Source organism: Periplaneta americana, chromosome 10 (assembly GCF_040183065.1).
Source record: "Periplaneta americana isolate PAMFEO1 chromosome 10, P.americana_PAMFEO1_priV1, whole genome shotgun sequence".
In the NCBI taxonomy this organism is placed as follows: Eukaryota; Metazoa; Arthropoda; class Insecta; order Blattodea; family Blattidae; genus Periplaneta; species Periplaneta americana.
The window spans coordinates 90,862,159-90,885,237 of record NC_091126.1 but is presented as its reverse complement, the minus strand read 5'-3'; the positions used below and the strand labels follow the sequence as shown (position 1 = coordinate 90,885,237).

Below are 23,079 nucleotides of genomic sequence, written 5' to 3'. Positions count from 1 at the left end.
AATTGCATTATAAATGTTTTAATGTCATTACTAGGGCTCGGATTTCTATGACCTAAAAGCTCTGGAAATATGTATGCACTTATGCTCTAAAAATACCAAAGTATGGCATAAAAACTTGGAAATATGGTGCAAAAGAAATTAAATATTGTCCAAAAATTACTTACAAAACTTTTCTTTTTATTCACTATTTAACAAAGTTGTTTATGTGAATATTAATTCAATTAATGTGGACTTTGTAGAATTAGGAGGAGTCATGTACCTTTGTAAGAACTTCAAGAAAATATGGATACAGTATTTACTTTATGTAAGGAATTTTCGATGAAACCATCATCTCACAAAGATTCTTAGAAAACTCAGATGCACTGTCTGGTTCCTGCAGCGAATTGTCTATTTAGATAGCTTTTGTGTTTAGAAGTATTGCAATGTTGGCTTTTAAAACACTCCTAAGCCGTAACTTTCATTTCACAAATTCTTCAAAATAAAATTTCCTCATCAGTACCGGTACTAAAATATTTTTCACTAAACTCTTTAATAAACCCACACAATTTTACACTATCAGAGTACTTTACTTTAGGCATCTTAAAATCTAGATTCGTATATTGCAGAACTGAATTCACACTTCACAGTGGAGAAGACAAAAGGATTCTGAGGAAAAGGGGAAAAGAGTGGTGAAAAATGTCCAAAACACCTGTGAGATTAATGCTTTTACATCTATGTTAACAAGATCACCCATTTTATGAATTACTACTTGGCAAGAGTGGGATTGAAACAATTGTCACATGTTTGAGAGGAGTGAAGGTGGTGAAGGCAAGACCGACGAGCAACAAGCTGGCCATATTCCTAACATTCTTTTGACTTTTGTGTTTTGATAACTGACTGCTAGCGAAACACTTTACCTTCAGACTACATAATCACAAAATATTTCTAAAGAAAGGAAATTCAGAATAAATAACCTAACACAAAATCCCTTGCCATTATTGACACGAAACATGTTAATAATTCTGAGAAAACTGTTAAAACAATTATATGACCAAAAATATGCTTTTATACCATTTTTTAGTCAAATATGATATAATGTTGAAATATGTATTTATATGACTAATAAAAACCATGTCAATGTGTTTAATTTAACTTAAGTTTTTAAAGAAAACCAGGATAAAAATATGACGTCATAGAAACCCGAACCCTAGTCATTGCACTATTTTAATTTTCAGAAATTACAGTACTACAATGTGAATGTATTTTCAGAATTGTGCTACATTTCAAATATATTATATAATATACAGTAATTCAGATAAATTACAGTATTGTTTTATTATCTGCTTTATGTTTGCAATTGTAATTGCATTACGATTATTTAGTTTCCAGGAAAAGCAACTCCACATACAGAAATTTAATTTCTTACGTAATTACTATACTCCATTAATTTCTCTATAAGTTTAGGCCTTGTTTTTGGCTTAATAAACTACATAAGAGATTTCAAGTGTCCCCAGAGGAAATAAGATAAAGGAGAATAATCTGGTGATCATGCTGGCCAAGTCACTAGATGTACCTAAGTAACACGCGTTCACTTATGAGAATTTAGTCAACATTGTTTCAAATCACGTTCTAATGTTACTCCTGTTTTACAAGGAAGGCAGTCATCATAATGTAGCTATGCTGCAATGGGTTTACTGGCAATCGACTGTCTGCAAAATCAGAACACAATAAAGGCAAATTCTCACTTTGTTGACTAACCATTGTGGATGCAATCTATGTTAATTGAAAAGTTTTTGCTCGAAATTATTTCTCGAACATGCAAATGAGTTGTCGACATCCTATCATGGGATACTATACTGAAACACCTAAATTTTCATTTTGGTCATTGTGTAACAGTATGAATTTTCATCAAGAAAAGCAACTAATAGTTACTTTAGAAAAGGAGAAACGGTCTTTGAATTCACGTAATTTACGTTATACTGTATAATGATGAGACAAAAGTACAAAGAGTTCCTATGCAGACCATTTCCACATCAGCCTCTACCTAACAAAATCTCTTATTGAGTAGTGAGTGATCATATCCCATGCACGCTTCCCTACACAGACCAGTCCCACTCCATCCCTTACCACTTGGCTTTCTCAGGAGAGGCGCTCCACATTACCATCATTATGTCGCTGGAATATTACTATATGGGACTGGTCTGCATAGAAACTCTCTGTACTGTAATACGTAGATTCTTATGTTGATTTAGCTGTAATTCATAATTTATCATTTTAAATTAACACTTATCATGAGTATGAACACTATCAATTTCTTTAGATATTAGCATAGATACGTAATTCACAGTTATATTCCACAAATTGTAGTTGCATTATATCTCTGAGCTTTATTATAGGCCAAGCTAATTTTTTAGAAACTTCATAATAATAGGCAAATATTTATACATGGAATATTTGTGTGCGATTATGTTGAAAGAGCTTAAAAATTGTTCTTATTTGATAATGTTATAATGAAAATGCAGAAGAGTTCTGTTATCTCAATTAAAATGTTAAGTTGCTGATAAAAGTCCCCGATTGCAGTATACAAGAAAATATCAATTTTAATTGATTTCGTTTCAAGTTTTCAGAATAGAGTATTTGAATTTCTGTTTATGAAATAATCTGCTTTAGATGTACATTTCATTTTTTATAATATTTCTGACTATTATTGCAGCTTACTTAGCTTAAATCTAATATGAGAACACTAACAAAACTGAAATTTTCCCCATCCCTGAACATGGTGAATATGAATAATTTCAAAGGAAAAATTGTGCCGGGGCCAGGTATAAATTTTTCCCTTGAAATTATTCAAATCTGCTTTACAGGGAGCTTTACCTGAAAGACTAGATTTGCATGGTGAATATGGTCGATTCAAAAATGGATGTGTCCCTAAAGTCCATTCATATAACATCTAATCATGTTTATATTTCCATGTTCAACGTCTATAAATGAAGAATTACATTTTTGTTTGCTACAACTCAAACCAGTTTCGTCATGTTCTTAGTGTGTAGCTTTGTATTTTACTGTACCAGTATGTGAGTGCGTTATGAGAAGGCTGAATAATGAAATGGCTATTTAATATAACCCAAAAACATTGAAGTAGAAATATGTTACAATTTTAACATACTGGTAATAGAATTCATGCTTTGACAGTGGAGTTTCATGATATCACATCTACATTAATGTCTGATTCTTTGAACCTCTTTCATTCTGTATAATGTATAAACCATAGGATTCTAAAGGATAGTAATTTCTGTATTGATTAAGAAGACGTAAGAGTTTTATTTCGATTACAAACTTGGTGATCAGAATATATATTAGTCTGGTAATAAATAGTCAGAATAAAAGTTGAGTTCGCCTAGAACAAATATTCACAATATTTAGAGATTCGTTACTTGCACGTACCGTTCAATGCCATTTACTGTCCCAATAATATGGGGAGAACCATATTTCTTACTTGTAGAGGGAAGGAGCAAGATGAGGACATTATAAAGTGGTGTATTTTTGCGATATAAATTTTTAAAATGGTATTACATAAAGTTGAAATAAATATCCACCAAATTGCAATGAAATGAATGGCCTAATTTAGTTCTAAACAACACAAAAAATATTTTGAAAATAATGACAATTCCCCATCTTGCCTCATAGTGACTTACCCTTAATTTTGCCCATCTCTTAGCAGTTGTCAAAGGGACTCCAATCTCTCTTGCTGCACTTGATGCAGAGTAATCTACGCAAATGAGAGGAATGAGTTGTTGACAGGCTATTATAGCCCTCTTGTGTCAATGCTCCCTGTGAAGAATGTAGGTAAACAAAAAACACAGAAAAATGAACTCCAATATGAACAGAAGAATGGTAAACAGTATCACTTCAGTATTGCCATTATTAAAACAAAAAAAACTAAATTCTATATTTACAATGGTAACATGTTTTAATGTTGTAGTTAAACATATTTTTAAAAGCTATAAATCAGGCATAAATGCAGACAGTTTTATTAATAAACAGGAGTGTTGCCTGGGGGAGGGGTTGTGCTATTTACTAAACATTCAATCGACTTTCAGGCGATGTCGCCACTTGGTACTTGTGTAAATGGTGTTTATAAAAACTTATTATGGTAAATTTGTAATGTAAAAAATTAGGACTAATGGAGACTTGAACATACTACAACCAATGCTATATGGTTTAGACACATGCTTAAGCCAGCTACGCTACAATGGCTCATATTTTAATCCAGCATATTATGTAGCTTTCTCGTTCATCTTCGTTTGGATAAATTTTCTACCCTGTTTCAACAGATTTAGTATTTATCAATTTTTATTGCTATTTCACTCTTCAGAGACCCTGATGCAGGTAGAATCAACCCTTCGTTTTATTTTATAACATATTTTAGAACAAAATACGGCACATTTCCATGGTTTAATTATGTCATCTTGTGAACTGGAGCTTCAAGGAGATGGGCATGCGCACTGTTCTGTTTCTGGGACTTAGACATTTGTCGCCAGCCCATTATTTTTTAACCTTGGATATTAGGGCGTATTGAAAAAAAAAATTTCCGAAATTCAGAATGTAAGGGTGTAGAAAAGTTGTCTTGTAGTCTTTACTATAAGTAATGAAAAGCAAGATCCCTAATTACATATTTTACCGAGCCGCAGTATTGTATAAGGTAAAATTTTTATTTAATTTTTTGTTTTCATAATTCTTCAGTGCATGGTCAGTGGGGCTTAAGTCACTTTTTTTTTTACAATGTTCAGTTTCTGGTAAGCTATTAAAAAGAAAAACTTCAGCTTTCATTTGGTATTACGGACTTGTGTCTGGGTGGAATACAAGTCCTCATAATACAGTAAAATGATTAATTTTCTTACATTTTCTCGGTATTAACTGTTTATGTCGACATATGCCCTTAGTATCATCACTGTATGCTGTACTAGAGAAATGTTCTGTTGTATTAACGGTTTATGTCGACATATGCTCTTAGTATCATCACTGTTCAATGTACTGTAGAAATGTTATTTTGAACACTTAAGATTTTTATGCCCCTACACAGGTGCCAACATTATATTAATGAGAAAGCTTGTAATATTTATATTTCCAGTGTTACATTCTCAAACATAAAAGAATAGTTTTAATGGGTTATTGAAAGTGTTGTAAGATATTTTGTTGTAGAAAGAAAATGGTTCTTCTAATACAAAATCAAGCTCACGTTGACAAATGTAGATAAATGTTTTTAATAGTATTTTTTTTAGGTAGTTATATTTTTAATATAAAATAGTAACATTGACTCGCTTTATAGATTACAATCAAATTAAAATCATGATTTTAGTGACTGATATTTATTTACTACATACAACTGGTTATGTATGGGTTATTTTGTGTGTATTACAACTACATTTTCTTCGAATTTCACTGCTCACAACAATAATAATAATAAAACATATATGATGGCTATTGAATGCACTGAATTCCTACGAAATTTATTATAGGTGAATGCTGTTATGATAATTGAGTATTTTCATCGCCACCAGTAAAAATAGAAAAATTGCTAGTAATATATTATTGGAAGAAAGCATCTGATAAAATACCGTACCCCAGGATGACAAAATAAAAGCAGTCTGGAGGAAATAATATATAAAACAAGAAAACAAACAGCTCTTACTAAAGTCTCCCATAATGTTTCAGATCTGCAACAAGAGCACATTTTGAAAACTGTTTTCCCAAACTGTAGTGAACACATCTCTTTCGAAAGGTGAAGTTGGGCTTTTTCCACGTTAAATGGCAATGCTGAAGCCGGTTCTTCACAACATTCTTGGGCAAAAGCAGTGTGCATAGAATGAACACTTCTTTTAAATGCTAGTAATCAAACATTAATGTTAATGGGAAAGAAGTACATGCTAGGAAAATGAAACTACTTAATGCATTCTGGTTCTGAAAAATTACATTAGAAAAAAATACTTTTTCAGAATACTGAGGATTGATACTCAAGATAAAAGGGTTGTATTTATCGCAAAACATATCATGAGTAAAGAAATAAAAATAATCAGACCTAGAAAGGAAAATGGTTTAAAAATAAAGAAATGTTATCCACAATTACAGTGGTCGGAGGATACCTGTATGAAAACACCTGTTTTCTCAGCACATTGAATAAACACGAGAAATTTGTTAGACATTTCATACCTTCAAAAATAAGAAGAATGAGAAAAAAATTAAATGAAGTGCAGTTGTGCAGTATATTTACTGAAGAGAGGCAGGCTAGATTAGCACAATTAATACAGATAAATACAAATAGAATAAAATAAAAATATATACAAGAAAAAAACTGAGTACAAAATAATGTTTAATAAATTTGAGAACTGAATGAGCAATAAGAACTCATTTTGTCTTTCCCTTCTTATGAAATTCATTATACCAGAATCTTCGACATTTAAGTACTGAACATTTGCATAATATGATGTATGATCAGGAATTTTCTGGGGGGGGGGACTTTGTTTCCCATGCCACGCACAATCTGTCAAGAGGCTAGTGAAGATGTTGTCAGCAATGCTCGAGTTACAGTTTGTGGTGAAAAAGAGAGATGCTTTTGTCAGGTCCACACTGGATGTAAGAAAGCAATTCCAATTCTGGGAGAAGAAGACAGATTATTTTTCACTGAGAGCAAAATGAAAATGGAAATACAATAAGTAAATAATAATAGGTTGGTGAGTGGTTGGAATTCGTTAGCAGCCATCTCCACGTGTTGAGTTCTAGTATGATGCAGCCTATAACATGTTTGACCTTTTATTTTGCATTTCTGTCATCTCTTGGAACTTAAAAATATTACACTTTTTCTTTTGTCCCTCAATAATAACAAATCATAGAAGTGTGCATCATGCAAAGACCTGCAAACATACTTATGTTAGAAAAAAATAAGATAATCAAAAAAAATCCCTCTGCGCTCGGTTAAAATTGCTTCTAGAAGGTCAAAAATTGTTGTGAGAAACATTGGCATCATTACGCAACTTTAGCATACCCTTAAATTTTTAATTTCGGGAAAAAAAAAATATTTCTCAGCCTTCTCCAATACGCCCTAATGTACATCTATTATCAGGCAGTACATCTCACACTTGATGATATGTATCACAGGAAGAACAATTTATAATTCTGAAGTCTGATTAGTGTAATATGTTTCTAGTAGCAATGTATGCAATGGAGGGGGAAAGGAACTGACCACACTACCCTATTATTTCTTGGCTTCGTTGCTTCATGAATGGTGCCTTATTGGTGTCCCTTATGATGTTCAAATTTTTTTTTCGGATAATTTAGTAAATAACAAGAGTATTCTTGAGGCAAACAACGCATCTACATGAACACTAGGAAGTGGCTTGTAGTGACACAATTAATGGAGTCACTGGTTTCATAAATAACCAGTAGTTGGAAATTCTGCTCAAGTGGCAGCAGCAATGAGGGAAGGAGATAGAGGACTTCATAAACTAAGACAGTCATGTCAATTGATGCTCATAGGCACAAACGCTCGCTTTAGAGCCCAGTGTGCCCTTAGCTCTCGTCAGAAGATTAGACAACAACATACTAAACGAACTGGCTAGTCTACTAATAGGGCTTAGTGGAAAGCGTAGGTCAGAGGTGTGCAATGGGTACATTGGTTACATGCAAGAGAACGTACAATATATTTACCTGGAATGGAGTAAAAAAAAAGTGGTGGGGATGTACAGTGCATAATATGCAAAAAAAAATCATCACAAAAAACATGTAACGTGGAAAGACATTACGGGAAATATCACGAAGATCCATATATCTCAACATGGTCTATTATGTGATATTTTCTTCTGCACCAAACTCTTCTTCCATTCACCATTCCTTCGAGTGCATCCGTCAGTAGATGAGGGGATAGTTTACGTCGAAATCTTTTACTGTGGAAAGACTCATCATGCCATGTTTGCAATGTTTCTTGGGAAAGATAAATGCAGTAGCTTCCCGTTGCTTTCTGCACACCACTCTCTTTTTCCCATCTTAAGAGATCCCAGGGGGGCCCAGCTTGGAGGTGAGAATGGAGTTCACTAATTAGATCCTCCAAACTTCACCGAAATTCATCGCAAGGGTTAAATATCAGTTCCATCAGGGTTTTTGACCCTATCTGAGAATGTACCAAATCTAAGTTAAGTTTTTCCACTGATTTCGAAATACAGTAATAGTTCTTCTGTAAGCACATATGTAACTGAATGTTGAACACAGTGTTACTTTAAAGTGCCTGTTATGTTATAATGTGGCATTATACTTTTTGAGAGAAATTTGTTTATTTAAGTTACTAATTTCAATCATGTCATATTCAACTATTACTTATATTTATACAAAAGTAATGTAGAAAAGAACCATGGATATCTACTTATTTTAAAATGCTGTTCATTCATTACATTTTGTCTACACGCACAATGCCCGCCTACTGTTTGTGTACCACTGATTTCCTATCCTTCTGCAATCAGCAGGTTCCTACACAATTCACCTTGTCAATCTCCTGGCTGAACGCCTGGTGCCCGCAAATGATTTCACGGTTATAAAATGTGCTTGCTTTTGACATCACTGAACTAAGAGATAGGTGAAAAGAAGACATGGGTATGAGAAGCTACATGTGCTACATGAAGAAGACAAAAGAATGATAAGATAATGACAAAAAGTATGGCATGCATTTGTAGTGATCAGTGAGAATGTCTAGAATCATTGTCCCATAAACCAACAGACCAAGAGGTGGAAGATATACTTTCCAAGTCTCTTTTCTCACTTCAAGGTCATGACAAGTTAAACATCAAACTATTTTCTATGAAGAATCCATCGTTTGCCGAAAAGTGAAAGTATCAAGAAGAGAGGGCTTAAACCACAATGAAATCACTGGGGCAATGGGTTGAAAAAATTGCTACAAACACTATTTTCATTTTGACATGTGTTTTGAATGATGATCAGTTACAATGCAATAATCCAATTATTCTCTGATTAAAACATTATGTAGCAATTCTCTCAAAACTATTTTACAATGAAGAATGGCTGAATATTGAACAAGGTCAAAGAGAGACCTTTGAGACAATTGTTAGTGCCTAGTGAAAAATTGCAAATACGAAGGGAAGTCAGTAAATAGGTCACATATAGTTATGGCATAGCTTATAATGGCAGTAGTTTTTAAGGTATCTTTAGATGGCAGCACAGTCCATCTTACTCATGACAGATTCTAGGTATTCCATGCACATGCCCAGTTCTGATTCGAAATGCTGTATTGTTTGAGGAATGTGCGACAAAAGAACATGGTCTTGTGCGATTTTTGTGGTCAAAAGGATTTCCTGCAAAGGATATTTATAAGAAAATGTTTCCTTTGTACGATGTGACTTGCTTGTCATGTAAGGCAGTGCACAATCCAGTCGATAAATTTCCTCAACAATGCTTGAAAGTTGCTGATGAAGGCTGACCTGGTCATCTTGTTCAAATTGCGACAGAAGCAACTGTGAGGTGAATGGAGGAGATGGTTTGAACTGACAAGCTAATAACGATAGACAGTACAGCAACTGCAATAGGATGTTCTCATGGTTTAGCATACATTACATCCCATGATTTTTTAATTCCCACTAAGTGTGTACACAGTGAGTGCGTAGAGAACATGCTCTGGAACACAAAATTAACTGAATGGGCCTCTCCTTGCACGTCTCTCTCGGTACGCAGATGAAGGAGAAGACATGCTTAACTCCATTGTTACTCTTGAGGAATAATGGGTGCATCACTATGAACCGAACAAAGCATACTTCTCTGCAACGGAAATATCCCTCATCATCTTAAACTAAGAAATTTCGGGCTATGCCATTATCGGACAAGATTGTGCTCATAGTGTTCTGGGATTCTCAAAGAGTGCTGTTAGCCCATTTCCAGAAGTGAGGTGAGAATCATGTTAAACTTAATACATATTGTTTATGAAAGTTTTAAAGAAGTTAGGGTACTTCTGTGTGTGTTTGATGGGAAACTTTCTTTATTGAGCAAAGCTAAACTGGACCAAATATCCACACTATCATGAAAGAACCTTTTTTCAAACTAGAATGTAATACCATAATATTGAGAAAGCAATGTGACTTACATTCAAAACTGTATGTCCAATCTTTCAGAAAAATGTTTCTGAAATATATTGAGAACAAGTGGAAGGTATAGTAAAGATTTTACAGAGCAATATGTCCCATAAATTTTACTATCTTCACTTGCACACAGATTTTTTGAATATGGTAGGAAATACGTATGATATAAGGGGATGATCTCAATGATAACACTTCATGATTATTGCTATCTTCTTGTTAAAACTATTCCTGAGTCCTTTTGCAAGTGAAAGTCTTCAAAGGTAACTTTTCACTATTTATGTATTTATTTACTCATCATCATCAACATCATCACCTTCCATTCAAGTACAAAGACCAATGACCTGTCACGGTCTCAGTGCTGAACTTTCAGCCGAGCTATCCTTTGGAGGACCTAATGAACTTTTCCCATATGGACGGAAATGAAGCCTGGCTTTTGGTGTTCTATGTGGATATAAACATTATACAGTCGTCTCAAGAAAAAATTACCGAATTTTTGTTCGGGTCAAAATCCAAGTTCGAATTTTAACTATTTAGGTTTCAGTGTATCACAAGACTACAATGAAGATATAGATATTAAACTAAACAAATTTGGAAGGATATGTGGGACTATCAGAAAACCTTCAAGAGAAAAAACACAAAGAAATACACAAATGAAATTCTATAAAGTCTTAGCAATTCCAATGCTGATGTATAGCTGCGAGAACCAGACAGTAAAACAATAAGGATAGAAGGAGAATAGAAACTACAGAATGAAATTTTTGAGAGCAGTAGCAGTTATTACCCGTTTGGACAAGAAAAGAAATTCGCAAACAGCTAATTACCCGTTTTAACTTTTCTGTTTTTAAGGAATATCTGTTAAGTTCCAGCCAAATTACCATAAGAATAATGTGATTAATTCCCGGTTTAAGGAAAATCCCCCTTTTAAGGAACACTTTTCAAGTGAATTTTGTGATAAAGATGCCTGAAATACCAACTCGACTTTCAATAATCAATAGTACCGACATATTCGATAGTGCATCTCAATCGATAGTAATGCAGCTCCAAAAGGCGGCATTATCCTTTATGGTCTTGATTTGCATTGCTTTCACAGAGTGGTTGCTTTGCTTGCTTTGTTCTCGCGAGTTTTTTTTTTTCCCCAAGCTTTTTTAAGCTCTTTATGCATCATTATAATGGTGACTAAATGGAAGAAATTAACTATTGGACAGAAAGTGAAAATAATAAGGGATGTCGAGACTAATCCTCAAATAATACTATTAAATATGGCAAAAAAGCATGATTTGCCAACTATTTCATTATGGGGAATAATGAAGAAGAAAAAATAAATTTTCAATGCCGAGTTTCAGTGTGGTTCAGGTTCAACCAAATGGAAAAACATTTGTGCCTCATCATTTGAAGAGTTAGAAAATGTTATAATGAAATTTATTATATGGGTAGGCCTAACTAAATGATTATGATGTTTGGTATATAACACACGAGTTATTCTAGCTTCTTCCCATTTTATGTAAACCCCCTTTTAAGGAAAACGCCTATTTAAGGGGGAAAAAAAAGTAATCCCTCAGAGATTCGTTAAAAAGGAGATCAACTTTAATTTAGAAGAAAATTTACACAACAAAAACACAGCTGATACAAGCATTTTACGAATGGACAATAATAGTTTACGGAAAATAGTATTAAATTACAAACTGCAAAGATACCAAGATACTAGACGAACGACCTAGAACAAGGTAGCAAGATGAATTCATCTGAAGGTGGAACAGGCCAAAGACCTAATCCGTAAAGTAGATGATGATGATGATGATGACTATTAATGTCATCATCATATCATCAACAACAATATGGAAAAAAATGTGTAATGTAATTTGCTAATTAATGTTTCTCTTGTGTTATTGAGTAATTTAAATTTAATAGGCATACAAACAGACTAAATTTATGCTTCATTTTATTGAAATTGTTACAATATAGGTCTTGTTTCACCAACATGTGTATTGCAGAGGAATCAAAAATATTTTAAGAACATCAATACAAAAATTAGTTTGTACAAGGAGTGTGAAATCAGTACACAGCATGTTCTCCTTCAGAGCAAGTGTTTCAGAAAAGATTAAATTTACTCAGTCTCTTCACTGTTACGAAATTTTAAAATCATGGAATGTAGCATTGTTAATAATTCTTCAATAATACAGGAATCAAAGAAAGAAATCAGTCATTTAAATAGCTGCGAGTATTGATAAATAAAATGTAACAACTTGTGATCATATTCCTTGTTAATCTTAAATGATTCCTTATATTTTGATGCAATTATATAGGGGATTTGTTTTAATAATTGCATTGTTATTATTATTATTATTATTATTATTATTATTATTATTATTATTATTATTATTATTATTATTATTATTATTATTATATAGCCCTATACCTTTTTAAACTACAATATCTACTTACAATCGGTATTGTGTAGGTGTGGGATTTTTTCCTAAAACCACAACTGTACCGTATCTTGCAAATAATTTATGTTGCATTTCTCATTGACCATACATCTGTGGATACATCACTGCAAGAGTACAACTTGGTTCATCTGTTTTATTTTGTGAATGATAGTGAGTGTAGAAATGGTGGAATTGTGACAAGGTAAATGGAAGAACCATTATAATTTTTCCCCAACACACCAATTCTATTCATAAAATATTTCACTTGGTGTCATCAGGAATTAAACTTGTGTCTCTGGCGGGGAAAACTGAAGTTCTGTCTGTTGAGCTAATAATATGTCTTTTATAATCAGTGAGATGGTGATGTGTTCATAATAGAGTAATTAATAAATGAAAATTTCAACAAAAAGTGAAGTATGCATTTGTTATAACTGTACCTCACTGTCATTTTTTCACCAGAAATTCTATGGGATGTACTAAGGATTGAACTCCGAATTTTTATTAAAAATCATCAGCTGACAGCTGCAGTTTTGTCTGTTTTTATTAGAAATCACAGTTTCCTTAATCTGAATCGCTTCCATGTAAGCATACTATTGTTCATTTAACTTCTGCTTTGTCCATAAAGAACACATAATAGTACTGTAGAAATGTAGACATATGTTTCTTGTTGCGGCAGAAACAATTGAGTCAGTCACTCATTCTCAGAAACAACATTAGAAAGAATAATTCTGCGTTAAATTATGATAGAATGCATTGGAGAGAATAAAAAATTCAAGAAAATTATTTTAAAACTTAGGATGAATATGTGTTTATTAAATTTTTCTCGTTTAGTTCATAACTCTTATCATTAGTCTTTAACCAGTGACATGCAGTCCATCTGTGAGCAAACATAGTGTGTTTGCTCTAGTATTTTCCCCATTTCTTGAAGCTCTTTCACTACATGTATTTCTCTCCTTTCGTTAGCCTTCAAATATCTTCGTTAGTCATCAGATCAATTGTTTGTTGTTCGTTAATTTCAAGTGGCTGCCATCTGGCTGTTAGCTCATTGTTTCTATTGTTAGCTGTGAATTTAAAATGAGTCAGGATGTCGGATCTTCAAAAACTGTTAATGTATGCAATCTAGATAATCAAAAAATAATTATAGAGTGGTTATCAGAAGACAGCAATGTACAGGATAATAATAATAATATCATACATAGTGGTCACAACATTGACACTGAGGTAGAAGATGAAAGTGAGAATCAACCCAAACACAATGAAACAGTGCGGAGACATAATTACTTTCATAGGATAAAAATGGATGTAAATGGTCAGCAGTAGAATCACAACAAACTCTTCGTACACAATGTTACAACTTTGTAAACATACTTTCCAGTTTGTAGCCTCTTGCAAAGTTGGGAAACAGTAAAAACCAATAAGAGCGTGGAACCTTATTTCCGATGACAGAGTGGTAAATTTATTAGTGCCGTGGACAAATATGGAACTTCAGTCAGTGAGAAATAATCACCAAATATCCACAGAACAAAACTTGCAAGACATTGACAAAATGAAAATAAAAATTTGGCTTGGCCTTCTTTTTTACTCAGCTGTTTTTAAGTACAAAGAAGCTAGTACAGCAATATTTGTAACTGATGAGTAATATTTCGCATGGTAATGCCAGGGCAGTAGGACATGTTATGAGAATGGATGGAAGAGAAACTCCCAAAAAACTTTTATTGAATGAAGCAGGGGAGTACAGCAAATGAGGAAAACCGAGACTTACATGGTTGGACGAAGTGACGGAAGATTTGGTAAGGATCAGAATTCGGAATTAGTGAAGGAAAACACAGGAGCGAGAGACATAGAGAAAAATTGTTGAAGATGCCAAAGCTCACCTTGGGCTGTAGTGCAAGTGATGATGATGAGTGCCAGGCCAGAAATTTTCGATGCTTCTAACCAGCTTACGGATTATAATCTACAAGATAGAGTTTAGAGGAGAGAAAATTACCCATTTGTACCCATATCTGAAATGCTGATACTCTTGATCAGAACCCATGGAGGTGTTACGAGATGCTGATTGGCTTTAGAGGTTACCATCTGTTTAAGATATTTTTCCAAAACAAACCCAAAAAAAAATGGAGTGAAACTAATGTCCCTAGCTGATGCAAAAGTTATTGTGATGATGTATAGGTCTTTGAAGAAAAAAATATGGTTTATTTAATAACGATCGCAACTGCAGAGGTTATATCTGTGTTGCCAGTGTGCCGGAATTTTTGTCTGCAGGAGTTCTTTTACATGCCAGTAAATCTACTTACATGAGCCTGTCGCATTTAAACACACTTAAATGTCATCGACCTGGGCCAGGATCGAACCCGCAACCTCGAGCATACAAGACCAGCGCTATACCAAGTACGCTACCGAGACCGACTATATAGGTCTTTGAAAGAAGTATAAAAGTATCCTAAGCAAACTCAAGCTATCATTCTATTCTCACGACCTACACACAGGGAACAAGTATAAATATCACAATGATGATTTATTGATTCACCTCTGTAGAAGTTCTTGAAGCACTAAGAACCAGAAGACTTACACAGAAACTGTGGAAAAAATGGGGAAATTCCAGTTGGTTTCTTATCTTCTGGACAAAAATGAATTTCTTTTAATTTCAAAGGTTTCATCAGTGATTTTTAGTGATTATTTTGAAGTAAAGTAGATATAGAATGAATATATGATATGTTTCACTAAGTGTTAAAAATGAAGCCATTTTAATGTATGCAACTGTATGTTATTCATCTGCTGAGACTTCAATAAAAAACAAAAAAGATACAAAAATGGTTGCTTTCATCACACCACTGAAGCAAGAAGCTCTTATGAAGATACAGAGGAAACACATACCTGTAGAAATGACACTAAAATTAAAGATTGTTAAACACTGCAAAGAAATAAAATCTCCCAGTGAATAGTCGGAACACTACAAAATGGCACTCTAATGATGGTTGCGGCAAAATTATAAGAAATTATACAGAAGGCTAACTTTCCTGCAGCCTCTGAGCATAAACAGTCGAATGGTACACCAAAGCCTGTCATAAAACTCGAAAATTACCCTTCAAAGCCTTATATACAGCTTTAACATAGTAGACAAAGAACAGCTCGATTACTATGCTAGGATGAGTGTATAAAAAATAGTTAAGGAACAACAAAGACTGTTTTAGTGAGAAGAAGAAAGACGTCTAATAGTGAAAGCCAAAAAACACTCGCCAGAGCAACCAAAATTCCCGAGAAACATATCAATGGAAGTCTGGTACAAACATTTAAGCACAGTAACATACTCCAGCATGAGACACTCGCACCACCACCAGAAACATCCATGACTTAAATAAGTTCAAGGTCGAAGAGATAGCAACAATTATCGAAAATATGAAAAACAAATTGTGTGGCCTAGATCATCTCAAAAGTACTCTCTCAGTGCTGAAGGAACCTATCATGTGCCTTTTAAATGAATGCATGTGTCAATTGACAGTAATACATAGTAATAATGATGTATAAGGGCAATGGCAGCACCATAGAACCAAATGCCTGCAAAGTAATCATACCACAATCCGCACTCATAATGCCATTGACTCTGCCTATGTTCATACTAATGGGTGACAAACTGCCTGTCACAATTTACCTTCAGAAAGAGAAGATTTACGACTCAAACAGTTTAATTCTTCCAAAATGACAGAAGAAGCTCTACTACAACCTATCAATTACTCGAAAGCATTAGACACTGTCAGCAGGAACATCCTATTGGAGAAGTTACGGAACATAACAGAACTATGGCATTACCTACCCCCACTCATCAGGATCCTACTATCCAACAGAAATAATTGAGGCATCACCAGATTAAACTAATTAGCTCAGACTATTGGTGCACTTTGGCGGGACCCTCTTAAGTCCACCACTGTTCATAATCGACATCACAGATGTAGCGGAATCAGGAAATGTTAAGATACTCATATATGACATGGTTCTGACATCAAACTCGTACACAGATCTATAGGTCGCATTTCACCGAGTAACAGTATGAGCAAGAAGGAATGAAGGCTGAATGAAGACAAGACCTTGTTTGTGACTCATGAAGTATACATTAAGTTAAAATCAATCAAACAGTATTATGTATTATATGTTTTTAATACTGTTTGATTGATTTTAACTTAATGTATATTTTATGATTCAGTGAAAAACACTGTTGCATTTAATGACTAATAAATACAACTATGTCAACTTGTCTGTGACCTTTAGGAGGAGACAGGAAATATTCCACAATGGAGAGAGATAAAATGAGTGACTAATTAAAAAACAACATATTGGAGTTACTCTCCAGACATCAGGCATTGTATATTTATGCTCGATTTTAACAAAAGACTGGATAGTGCTACAAAAGCATCATGTGATCAAACATCAAACACCCAGACAACCTCATCCTCACAACAGTCATAAAGCTATTCTAACTCAAGATTCAACACAGTAGTGACTTACAGTCTTGAAAATATATAGATATACCTAAAGAAGAGATAACTGGCAAAGATAGAGGAGTTGAAAATAGCTGTCCTACATAGAGTGCTCTGTCTATTAAAGTACACCACCTCTCGATGACTTCTATATGAACTGTCAAGAGCGACATTTTATGTGGAGGAGCTGCAACTGAAGTTCTTACTCCCAATCACACCGGCATATACACTAGCTTCTACAAAAACTCTGACAGAAGAAGGCAAGCATATGTGAAGAATTCAATGCAAGCAACGACATGACCAAATATGAGTGGTCACAAAGTGGTTACAAACCAAGACATGTAATGACCAGACCACAAAATTGTGTCAAACTATGTTCTTTCAGGAACCAGAGCCAGAATGCAGATGTATTAGGTGTGACAACCTTTGTGAGGGAGGTAACATCTACTAACTAGCAACCTATGTATAAAAACACTAACGAAATTTTGCACCAGACACTGATCATCATTATTCTGTGCACATTGTGCGCAATTCAATATTCATTCAAATGTTTGCTATCAAAATACTGTTGTCTGATTGCATGTTGGAAATGTGCTTAATTAAATATTGTTTTCTTTTCTATCTAAAGTCTCTCCCCTTAAAACATTATCAAAATCTCAGCAGTCACTGAGATTCTCACTTATATTAGGACAAAAAGTGTTACTGGTTAAAGGTTAGGGATAATTTTTCACATGAGTAAAGGATTGTTATGACATATGTAACATGTATTTTGATAGACAACTTGAAGAATGGACGGTTCCACCAACACTTACGGGATACATTTGCACCATTAGTGGTGCGCTATGTTGACCTGATGGAGTCTTCCATCGCACAGTCCATCCACAAAGGTTTTGAGAAGGAGAGATGGGAAATTAAAGGGTAAGAGCTGAGTTTTGTGAACGAAAATATTTAAAAATTATCACAAGAATATTATTCCTAATGAGTGTGTTACTTATGAAACATAATTGAAATGGCGATGTTAAGTAGACGAGGACTGCATACCCTGTTTTCACTTTCTTTTTCTGAAGGGTAGTGTTGGTTATTTCAAGATATATAAAACTGTTCTTTAAAAATTTCTTGTATGTGATATTGCAAGTAGCATTGACAAAAATAAACTTGAACTGTCAAATACTATTCTCGATTACAGTAACTATTTAAACTTCTTTGATCATATTGTATCGTCTGCAGTGGTGGTACTACTGAATATTTTGGTGATTGCGGTTCATCTGAATGCAGTGTTGCCATATTTAAGTAATTATTTTGTAATAAACAGCATACTATGGATGTTTTAAATGTGTATCTAATGCCTGCCCACTTCACTTGTGTGAATCAGGTTAGGATGTTTTAAATTATAAGTTAAATCTTAATATTGTTTATGTGACATTCACTTTAATGTAGAATGTTTAGTGAATATAGTGGTACCTGTAAGTAAAATTTTGAATTATTTAAAGTGATATCAAGAAATCATTTTACATTGTTACTAAATATTTGCACAAACGTTTCTACTGCTGATATTCTAATAATTCTCGCCAACATGAGTGAGTCAGCAAGTGAGGACCTACTAGAATTATTATTAAAAAGTCCATTTTCGTCACTGACATACGAAAAAAAGATGAATTAAAGGATAAAAGACCTTCTTTTAAACTCAGTTTGGTTTTAAATGAAACCCGAGTGCTGCTGCTAATAAGCTGTATAGTTATTTGTTCTTTCTATTTGGTGGTGAAAAGGAATGTTGTAATGAGGGCATAAGTACAGTGAAGAAGTTTGACAAGAAAAAAAGCCCAGAAGCATCAAATATCAAAACGTCACCAACAAAACAATTAATCTTTTCAGTTACTAGGAAGAAATCAAATTGAGCATGCCTTTTCAGAAGCCACCTGTCTTGTGGCAGGAAAACATAATGAAGAGGTTGCATCGAACAGGAGAGTATTAGGTGGTATTATACAAGCATTTGTGTTCCTGGGTAAACTAGCACTTGCCTTTCACGGCCATTGAGAATGTAAAACTTCTGGCAACAGAGCAACAATCTTGAATTTTTGGATTTGCTAGCCCAAGAGGAACAGTTAATCCGAAATCATTTATCACCATCTGCAGTTTTTAAAGGAATTTCGCCGGAAATTCAGAATGACCTAATAGAAATGATCTTGATAGTTAATAAAAAATTAATGCTGAAATTCAAAACTGTAATTTCATTTTGACTCAAGCTGATGAAACATTAGATATATCATGCAAGAGTCATATGAGTATATTATTCAGATACTGTATTGAAGACAGAATTGAAGAAAGATTCATTGGATTTTATTATGTATCCGGAGATAAAACTGTTGAAGGCTTGTCAACAATTATACATGTAGTATTGAAAGAATGGAATGTGGAAGGAAAAGTAATTAGTCAAACATGTGACAATGCTGCAGTAATGGCTGACAGAGAAAGAGAACTACAACAGTTAGTGAAGCAGTTTTGTCCATATGCTCTATTTATTCATTGTTGTGCACACCTGTTGAATTTGGTAATATTACATGGCTCTAAAATTATACAAGTACCAGGACGTATATTTGTATTTGTGATCTTACGGCATTTCATACTTTTTCAGCAAGTCATCAAAGAGAACTGCGTTGTTAAGTGAGAAAGGATTTAACTAGCCGCATGCAAACTAGCGTCGTACATTACAGGCACTATATTCGGTTCAAGTTTGTCAAGTATGGCAAAGTTCGATATTCGTTGATGTTTGCTCTGCAGGAGGAGCCTGTCGTATTTGATCATAAAACATATTCACTGTCCTCCACTCCCATATCTTTATGTTTTAACCACTTAAAGATTTCAGCACAGACCTTACAATTAGTTTTTCATATGACATGTTCGAACATTCCAGGACACTAATGCAAACAATACTCACTGGAACTTCCACTCCAGGGCAGTTACAAAAATAACAAATCATTTCTCATAACTAATGTGTGTTTAATGAGATCATTGATGATACAGATTCACAGGTTATCTATGGCACCCAGAGTCCTTCCACTGTGCAATGGTATTGAAAAGACAGATGCTTTGCCTATACCGAGCGTGTTTTGTTTATATTGATAATTTCTTTAATGTTCTTCAATCAAAACCAACACTCAGTATAACTGCTTGCAACAGTGAAATAAGATTTGTGTTGCGAAACATTAAAGAGTTAAGAAGTGAAACGTTTGTTGATGAACAGTGGTGGCTCGTGAAGAGTAAAATTGGAGGGTCACATAATATAGGGTCGTAAAAAAGCACAAAAACGAAGAAAAACACATCCAACATACTGTATAAGCAGAAAATAACACAAAAATATCCTAATGCACGTACCTGAAAACTTAATATTTGTAAATCAGATGAACTCGCATTTCTTTAGCTGTAGCAAATTCTTCAATTGCCTTCTTGTTGAATTCAAGAATGTCACGAATCACTTTCTTCTCCATAGAGAGCACAGCTAAAGCATTCAGTCTTTTGTTTCCATTGAATTTCTTTAAAATGTTTTAATGCGATTTAGGGTTGAAAAACAGCGCTCACTTTCAACTGTTGTCATTGGGATGGTAACTATTATTTTCAAGAACATGACGCATTCCGAGAAAGTGCACAACATGTTATTTTTCACAAGAATTGTAAAAGAGCAGCAGCACCGGCTACCCTGTGCAAATCTTGACGACTGTATAAAACCTGCAATTCGGTTTTCATTTTCTCTCCATTTAATATAGGGTAAGTTTTGATAGTATCTCTGAGATCATTTGCTGCGAAATTAATTGCATAGTCCTTGAAATTACTAACTAAAAACAATTTTGAAGCACTAAGATGGTCCGAAAATTGAAATCTGTCTTTAATATTGTTGATAATAACATCGCATACTTGAAGAGCAGCAGCACGATTTTTTCTTGGATTTGTGTATTCACTGTATCTTCCTTTGTTGTTAGGCTCATCAGCTGTCACCTTCTCTGATTCATAAGTTTTTCGAACTTTAGAAATGGCATTACTAAAGTTATCTAAAAATTCTCTAACTTTAAGAGCATCAATATTTCTTTGTTGAATGCAATGAAAGAAAATAGCTATGTGAGGCATTAGTTTATGGTAAAATTCTAACCATAAAAGGATCTGGGGCTCCTTCAAAGTACGAGCAAATCCCGCTGCCTGCCCACATGTATGTCTGTCATTTATTTCTGTGTCTCGAATATGTTGAAAACATTCTATCATACACACTATTTACAGTCCTATGGTGAAAGTACCATCTCGTCGGGGGAACAGAAGCGATCCTTCTTTGAATAAATTGTGCAAGGCAGTCCATTCTTTTAGGTGATCTAGAAAAAAATGGATCTATGCCTTGGATGTCTTCAAAAAATATTCTACTTTGACAGGATGACGGTACAGCATTTTGTAAAATCAAGTTGCCTTGATGCACATAACAATGTATGTAGTTCGCATTAGGATATTGTTTCTTGGCCAGATATTGCACACACCCCTTTTCTCCTCTCATAACAGAAGTCCCATCTTATGTCTGACAGATAAGTTTCTCGGGAACCTTGTCCACCCTAATTTCATTTAGCTACTGTAAAATTATTTCTGTTAAGCCCTGAGCACTCCTATCATGTACCTCAAAAAAGCTCCAAAATCGTTCTTTAATTTCACTTCCCAACACATCTTAAAATTATTGTTAGCTGAGATTTGTGCGAATTATCTATTGTTTCATCAGCTTGCATGATATATAATCAACTCTACTGATTTCAATTTTTATATGTTGCTGACATACTGACAACATACTAGATAACAAATCATTTTGAATAGTTTTTGAGGTACCTTTGAACACCTTTGCATTTTCTAAATGATCTCTTAGGGCACTATCGATTGTGGCAATGTAATTTATTAACCCTTTGAACACACCTGTGTTACCCGAGTCCTCAGTTTCATCATGATCTCTTAAGGCGAGTTCTAATTCACCACAAAACTTTACTGCATCAGTAATGAGTGACAAAATATATCTGTTCTTGTCCACCTCTTCATTATGCTTCCGAACAGAAATTCTACAGCCCTCATCAAGTTGCTCTAATATTAATTTGTCCTATCAATGCTAAACTTAATTCATTGTCTAAATGAGATTGCGAGAGACTATGTTTTTTAATTTTGTCAGACAAATGTTTCAAATCCGTAATACCAGTCCTTGTTCACCATTTATCGTCACCCCCAAACAGTACACACGGAAAACAAAAGAATGCATTACTAACTTCACAGCCACAAATCCATTCACACTTTTTGTGCAACGATTTGTTGAAATATCTGGTGTAAATCCTTTTTCCATCACTACACTCCTGTTTTATATTCAGAACGGGTCTTGGTGGCCCTTGTTCTTTCGCAGCAATTCTGTCCACGTGTGTTAAATGTTTCGATTGTAAATACCTAATTCTATTCATTATAAAACACTAAATAATCATTACAATATAGAATCGCAAGTTATACATATGGAAGTCTTAACTTTACTGACCAGCAATTTTTAATGTAATATATTTATTTTTATAGTGTAAATTAAAGCCAGTACATGCACTGCTGCACAGATCAAAAATATAACTCAACTAATCCCTTTTTCAGTTACAGACAAACTTTCTCTCAGTTGAAGTGAGACTGTTTTTCACCCTCGGGATCAACAAGGTTGTAAATTTTCACCCTCCAACCAATGTTACCCACCTTTTCCGTAGCCAGTCAGTGCCACTGCATCCACTTCAAGAATGAATGTATTTTTCTGACAACATGCCCAACAGTTAACTAGCAGGAGGGTATTTCTATTATATTGACAGCGCAGATGCTGGGTGCTGCGCTCTTGACCACTGAATCTCTATAAAAAGCATGCTATTAGATTGAAGCAAAGTAGAAAGTAACTTGAAAAGAAAATCTTATCAAGTAAGGAAATTCTGATTTAATAACATTAAATATAAAACATTTACTTCTAAGTTAATGGGAGGGCAGGAAAAGAGGGCATGTGACTCTGTGCCCTTTCAAAGGAGCCACACCTGTTGATGAATG

The 23,079-nt window shown here is 34.1% G+C and overlaps 1 protein-coding gene across 13 annotated transcripts in view; it reads left to right on the top strand.

Annotated features, from left to right (window-relative positions):
- The window catches only part of Cadps (calcium-dependent secretion activator 1), a 942,652-nt gene that overhangs the window by 863,116 nt on the left and 56,457 nt on the right, over positions 1-23,079 (top strand). For all 13 annotated transcript variants that reach the window (XM_069837911.1, XM_069837913.1, XM_069837916.1 and 10 more), the window contains one exon: positions 17,787-17,928. In XM_069837911.1, coding sequence (XP_069694012.1) covers positions 17,787-17,928 — 142 coding nt within the window. The remainder of the gene's footprint in view (positions 1-17,786; positions 17,929-23,079) is intronic.